Source organism: Carlito syrichta, unplaced genomic scaffold (assembly GCF_000164805.1).
Source record: "Carlito syrichta isolate Samal-C Ts95f unplaced genomic scaffold, Tarsius_syrichta-2.0.1 Scaffold307203, whole genome shotgun sequence".
Classification (NCBI taxonomy): domain Eukaryota; kingdom Metazoa; phylum Chordata; class Mammalia; order Primates; family Tarsiidae; genus Carlito; species Carlito syrichta.
The window spans coordinates 802,584-809,044 of record NW_007251299.1 but is presented as its reverse complement, the minus strand read 5'-3'; the positions used below and the strand labels follow the sequence as shown (position 1 = coordinate 809,044).

The following is a 6,461-nucleotide window of genomic DNA, read 5'->3' as shown; positions in this document are numbered from 1 at the left end:
GCCTGTAATTCTGGCTACTCGGAAGGCTGAGGCGGAAGGATCACTGGAGCCCAGTGGGTCGAGGCTGCAGTGGCCAGGAGTGACCACTGCACTACAGTCTGGGCGACAGAGTGAGACTCCAACTCAAAAAAAAAAAAAATTTTGTTAGGAAGCAAAGTAGTTCATCTACAACATTGTGGTTCTTTTTGGATATCTCAGATTATAATAAGAATTATTTGCTGAACTTGGTGGCTCACGCCTGTAATCCTAACACTTTGGAAGGCCAAGGTGGGAGGATCGCTTGGGCCCAGGAGTTTGAGATCAGCCTGGGTATTGTAGTGAGACCTCATCTCTACAAAAAAAAAGAATTATTTTAGGTAGATGGATTCTGAAAGTTTTAAACTATATAATACAGCTCAACTTTACATATCCTTTTAAAATTATCTTTTTTCCTTGAGTAGGGGGGTAGTCTCACTCTTTTGACCAGGCTGGAATACAGTAGCATGGTCATGGCACACTGCAGTCTCGAAGTCTGGTGCTCAAGGAATCCTTCTACCTCAACCTCTTAAGAACCTGGGACTACAGGTGAATGCCATCAAATCAGCTATTTTTTAAAATATTTTTTTGAGCCGGGCTCGGTGGCTCTGCCTGTAATCCCGCGCCTTTGGGAGGCTGAGTGAGCGGACTGCCTGAGCCCGCGGGTTCGAGACCCGCCTGGGCAGCGAGACCTCATCTCTACAATAAATCAAAAAATCAGCCGGGTGTGGTAGCGCATACCTGTAATTCCGGTTACTTGGAAGGCTGAGGCGGAAGGATCACTGGAGCCTAGCAGGTCGAGGCTGCGGTGGCCAGGAGCAGCCACTGCACACCAGTCTAGGCGACAGAGTGAGATTCCAACTCAAAAAAAAAAATTTTTTTTTTTGTAGAAATGAGGTCTTGGCTATGTTGCCCAGGCTGGTTTGAACTCCTAAGCTCAAGTTATCCTCCTCCTGTTTTGGCCTCCCAAAGTGCTGGAATTACAGGTGTGAGCCACTGCACCCAGCCTATATGTCTACTTTTAAAAAAAGTCATCCTGTGTTTATCAACATTAGTTGGATAATTTTGTGTGTGTGACATACTAGCTTTTAGGGATTGGTTAGTTTTATGATGTTAATTTCTTAAAATTAGAATTCAACATTTTTGATATTAGCTTGTAAGTCTGTTTTCTATGATCTTATTTGTGTTCCTTGTAGATTCTTCTCTATTTCCTAAAGAGACATTTAATGTAAAGCCACAGGATTTGCACAAGTGTATTGCCAGATGCCATGTAGCACGTAATAGATTTTTACAGATTTTGCAAAGAGAAGATTATGTTATCAAAAAATATCAGGAAAATGCACAGTAAGTAGTACTTTCATAGTTAGAAAATAATTCTTTTCTTTTTGAACAAATATCAGTGTATAACATCAGTAGAAATAATCCATATCTACTTTGAAATCCTGGCATTTGGGTGTCCCCAGAGGCTTTGAGCAAAGATGAAAAGGGAAAATATCAAAGTGGGCTATACTAGTTAGTTGTGATGGAATTATAGTTGTTATTATGTGTGTTTTCTTGTAGATTATTAGTTAAGCAAGTACGAAATGCAAGATCCGAATGTATAGGACTACAGAATCAAATAAAAGAGTAAGTGACTTTTAGAACTGAAAGTTGCCTTGGGTATTAGTTTAACTCTTGAATTTACAAGTGAGGAAACAGAGTCCCAAAAACATTAATTAAAATAATATAGCAAAGGCTGGGCACGGTGGCTCATGCCTATAATCCCAGCACTTTGGGAGGCTGAGGTGAGAGGGTTGCCTGAGCCCACAGGTTCAAGAACATCTTGGACAACATGGCGAGACTTAGTCTCTACAGTAAATTAAAAATAAAAATCGACCGGTCATGGTAGCATGTGCTTGTAGTTCCAGCTACTTGGAAGGCTGAGGTGCACGGATTGCTGGCGTCCAGCAGGTTGATGCTGGGGTTGCTGTGAGCTTGCCACTGCACTCCAGCCTGGGTGACAGAGTGGGACTCCAACTCAAAAAAAAAAAAAAAAACAACTTAACTGGACGTGGTAGCGTGTTCCTGTAGTTCCAGCTACTTAGATGGCTGAGGTGGAAGGATCACCTGAACCAGCAGGTTGAGGCTGTGGTGACCATGAGCGTGCCACTGCATTCCAGCCTGGGTGACAGAGTGAGTCTCCAACTCAAGAAAAAAGAAGAAAAATTCATCAGTAACTAGATGATGATAGGGCTAGAGTATAGTTATGACTCCTAGTCCAGTTCCCCTTCTAATAAATTATTGTTTTGAGATTAAATTTTATTTTGCTTTTAGTTGGAGTGGTTGTTAGTGGGTGAGTTTGCAGGCCGGTTAGCTCTTTGGATGTTTTACCATGCTGTTTTGTTATGACTAACTAGATTATTTAACTTTTACTAGAATGGAACCCTATGATGACCCAAGTAATATAGAAGAGAAAATTGAAAAGGTGAGACAACTTTTGAAGGGAGAAATTTAATGTTTCTTACTTTTGTAATATGCAGCGTTTGCTCAATCAGTGGAAATCTTCTATTTGTCATTTCTCTTTGCAATACTTTCACTACTTTTTTTTACTTGCAATAGGTGATATATAGAGATCAATAGGGTGCCTCTAAAATACTTGAATATAATGGAAAAAATTAACTTATTTATAAGATTAAGCATGTGCAAAGCATTTTAAAATATGATTAATTAAAAATCCTTCACCCCAGCACAAAAAGTTCTGCTTGATTGTAACATTATTAATTCATCTAAATACAATATATTAACTGAAAGGAGATGTTAAGTATGGAAGAAAAATGAGGAATCAAATTGAGGCTGATTTGACATGAGGGAGGAATCTGGCAAATGAAAATGATCTGAGGCCTCCAGAGGTTGGCTTTGTTGTAGAGTAAGAGTGTTTTCTTAGATTTTCCTTATGTTTGGATAAATTCTCTCAAGCTCTTTTTTGTGATTCTGTGATCACCAGGCTGCTTTGGGTATTAATTTGGCTTTCCAGGTACCTTGTTGTTAGAAAAGATGTGTGTCCTCTTAGGAAATGTTTTCATTCAGTGAATGTTTATTGATCACCTGCTGTGCGCGAGCCATCTTGTAGAATGGGGGCTATAGCTGTGAAGAAAACAGACAAAGTCACTTAATGAAGTTTTCCATTTAGTGAATGGGAACATTTCTGATACTGAATGCAGTAGATCTGATTGTAAATGTAATAGATTGGTATGAAACCCTGCTAAAGTTTTTAGAGCAATCTCCTTGAGTCTGGTTGATGTTGTTCATTTTCTGAGTCCATTCATAGAAATAAAAAAGGTGTTCTGTCTAACAACAGGAGAAATACAAAACAAAACCATGCTGAAATGTTATTAGCAAAAATTCAAGTTTGATAAAACTATTGGCAAGATTGTGGGGAAACAGGCATACATTGCTGGTGAGGTTGTAGATTGGTATGATCTCTTTGGAAGGCAGTTTGGAGGCAAATAAAATTACCAATGCATGGGCTCTTTGCATGGGCAGTTCTGTATTGAGGAATTTCTCCTATTATATAGAGCTTTTGTTTTTTAATAGAATTGGAAATAATACCACCCATATGGGCTGGTTTAATAAGTAATGGAATTGACTGGAACTGTAAAAATATACAGTGAAGAACCACTGACAAGATAAAATTCTAGATTAGTAAAATGTAGATCCTGGATGTTTATAGATTCATCAAGGAAATTATGTCTTGTGAGATTTCTAGATTGCTAGCCAATGCGTCTTCCTTTGGGGGCAGTGTTACCTTGCCATGTAACACTTTAATTAGAGATACTTATAGTGGTGCATACTTGTAACCCCAGCTACTCCAAAGACTGAGGCAGAAAGATTGCTTCAGCCCAGGAGTTCAAATCTGCAGTGAGCTATGATTGTGCCCTGTACTCCAACCTGGGCAACAGAGTGAGACCTCATTTCTTTTAAAAAAAGAAAAAAAGCGAGCTAGTTACAGGTATTTAGATTTTGTATCATGGGAAGATGCAGACACTAAATGTATGTAACTATCATATTTTCCCACCTCCCTCCCACTTTTATAAATTCTATTAAAGTATAACAAGCAAACAGTGCATAAAGCATAAGTGTATACCTTGACAGATTTTCACAAAGTGAACACACTTATGTAACTAGTATCCAGTTTAAGGAAGAGAATGTTACCAGCTCCCTGGAATCGTCTTCGAATTCCTTTCATTTACAACTGTTTCCCCACAAGGCTAAATACTATCCTCATTTCTTACATTAAAGGTTAGTTTTGCCTGTTTTGAACTTTATGTAAATGGGAATATATAGAACACATTCTTTTGTGTTTGGATTTTTTTTTTCTTTAGAGATGGGATATTTTACTCTGTTGCCCAGGCTGGAGTGCAGAGGTGTGAACATGGCTCTTTGCAGTGTTGTTGAACTCTGGGTTCTAGTCCCGCCTCAGCCTTCAGAGTAGCTAGAATTACAGGCATGTGCCATCATGCTCTGGTTGTTTTTTCTTTTTTCTTTTTTTCATTTTTTTATGTAGAGATAGCATCTCACTATGTTGCTCAGGCTGGTCTCAAAGTCCTGGGCTCAGAGTGTTCCTCTTACCTCTGCTTCCCAAAGCACTAGGATTATAGGTGTGAGTGTGATATTTATCCATGCTATTGTGTATAGTTGTAGTGTGTTTATTCTCATTACTGTGTAGTGTTTTATTTTATTAATTTAGCACCAGTATACCTTTTTAATCTAGGTGGACCTTTGGGTTATTTCCAGTTTTTAACTATTACAAATAGAAGTTCTATGAATAGTGCTTTTTTTTTTGGGATGTGTTTTGGTATGTTGTCCAAGCTGGTCTCAAACTCCTAGGCTCAAAGGATCCTTCCACCTCAGCCTCCTGAGTAGCTGGGACTACAGGTGTGTGTTAAATGTTCTTGTGCATGAATTTTAGTGAACATGGGTTAAGACTAAGATTATTTGCATTTTTTTTATATTGCATTTTTTTTTTTTGAGTTGGAGTCTTACTCTGTCACCTCGGCTGGAGTGCAGTGGCATGCTCACAGGCACCGCAGCCCCAACCTACTGGGCTCAGGTGATTCTTCTGCCTCAGCCTTCCAAGGAGCTGGAACTACAGGTGCATGCTACCACTCCCGGCTAATTTTTTCATTTTATTATCAAGACAAGGTCTCGCCAAGTTGCCCTGGGCTCAGGCAGTCCTCTAGCCTCTACCTCCCAAAGTGCTGGGATTACAGGTGTGAGCCACCATGCCTGACCTTTTTTTCTTTCTTTCACATTTTAGCTTTTCTAAAACCTAAATGGGTTAGCGTTAAGGTGTCGTAGTTTTTTTTCTCTTGAAATTTTAAAAAATTATTTCTCCCTAAAAAATCCTCATTAGATTGATAGCATGTCAACATATAGGAAATGCTAATAGTACCTTGGGTGGTATAAGATTTCTCAGGTTTGGAGCTGGACATGGTGATATGTGCCTGTAGTCCCAGCTACTTGGGAGCCTGAGGTGGGAGGATTACATGAGTTCAGGAGTTCTAGTTCAGCCTGAGTAATATAGTGAGACCCTGTCTCTTAAAAAATAAAAAAAAGTTTTCTTAGTTTTGTTTGAAAATCATAGTGAGCTAGATTCTCCTAATAAGTATTTCAGCTTTGTTTGTTTTCTTTTTTTTAAGAGTCAAGGTCTCATCCTATAACCTAGACCAGGGTGCAATGGTACCATCATGACTCATTGATGGGATTACAAGCGTGTGTCATCATACTCAAATAATTTTTTTGTAGAGATGAGGTCTCACTATGTTGTCCAGACTGGTCTCGAACTCCTGACCTCAAGCAGTCCTCCAACTTGGCTTCTCACTGTTTGAGATTGCAGGCATGAGAAATCATGCTCAGCCTAGTATTTCAGTTTTAAGAAGCCTCTTTGGAAGTAGTATTTGTGCTTTTTTTTTTGAGTTGGAGTCTCACTCTGTCGCCCAGACTGGAGTGCAGTGGCCGCTCCCGGCCACTGCAGCCTTGCCTGCTGGGCTCCGGCAATCCTTCCGCCTCAGCCTTCCGAGTAGCCGGAATTACAGGTGCGTGCTACCACGCCCGGCTAATTTTTTGATTTTTATTGTAGAGATGAGTTCTTGCCTGCCCAGGCGGGTCTCGAACCCGCAGGCTCAGGCAATCCACTCACCTCAGCCTCCCAAAGGCGCGGGATTACAGGCTGAGCCACTGAGCCCAGCTGTATTTGTGCTTTTATTTTATTTTATTTTTGAGTTAGAGTCTCACTCTGTTGCCCAGACTGAAGTGCAGTGGCCTGGCCACTGCATCCTTGACCTGCTGTGCTCCGGTGATTCTTCCATCTCAGCCTTTGAAGTAGCTTTAACTACAGGTGTGTGCTACCATGCCCGGCTAATTTTTTGATTTATTGTAGAGATGAGGTCTCGCCAAGTTGCCCAGGC

The 6,461-nt window shown here is 40.2% G+C and overlaps 1 protein-coding gene across 2 annotated transcripts in view; it reads left to right on the top strand.

Moving 5' to 3' along the window:
- Window positions 1-6,461, top strand: part of HAUS6 (HAUS augmin like complex subunit 6) — a 42,256-nt gene that overhangs the window by 11,021 nt on the left and 24,774 nt on the right. For both annotated transcript variants that reach the window (XM_008064115.1, XM_008064116.2), the window contains exons 5-7: window positions 1,212-1,359; window positions 1,576-1,641; window positions 2,431-2,479. In XM_008064115.1, coding sequence (XP_008062306.1) covers window positions 1,212-1,359; window positions 1,576-1,641; window positions 2,431-2,479 — 263 coding nt within the window. The remainder of the gene's footprint in view (window positions 1-1,211; window positions 1,360-1,575; window positions 1,642-2,430; window positions 2,480-6,461) is intronic.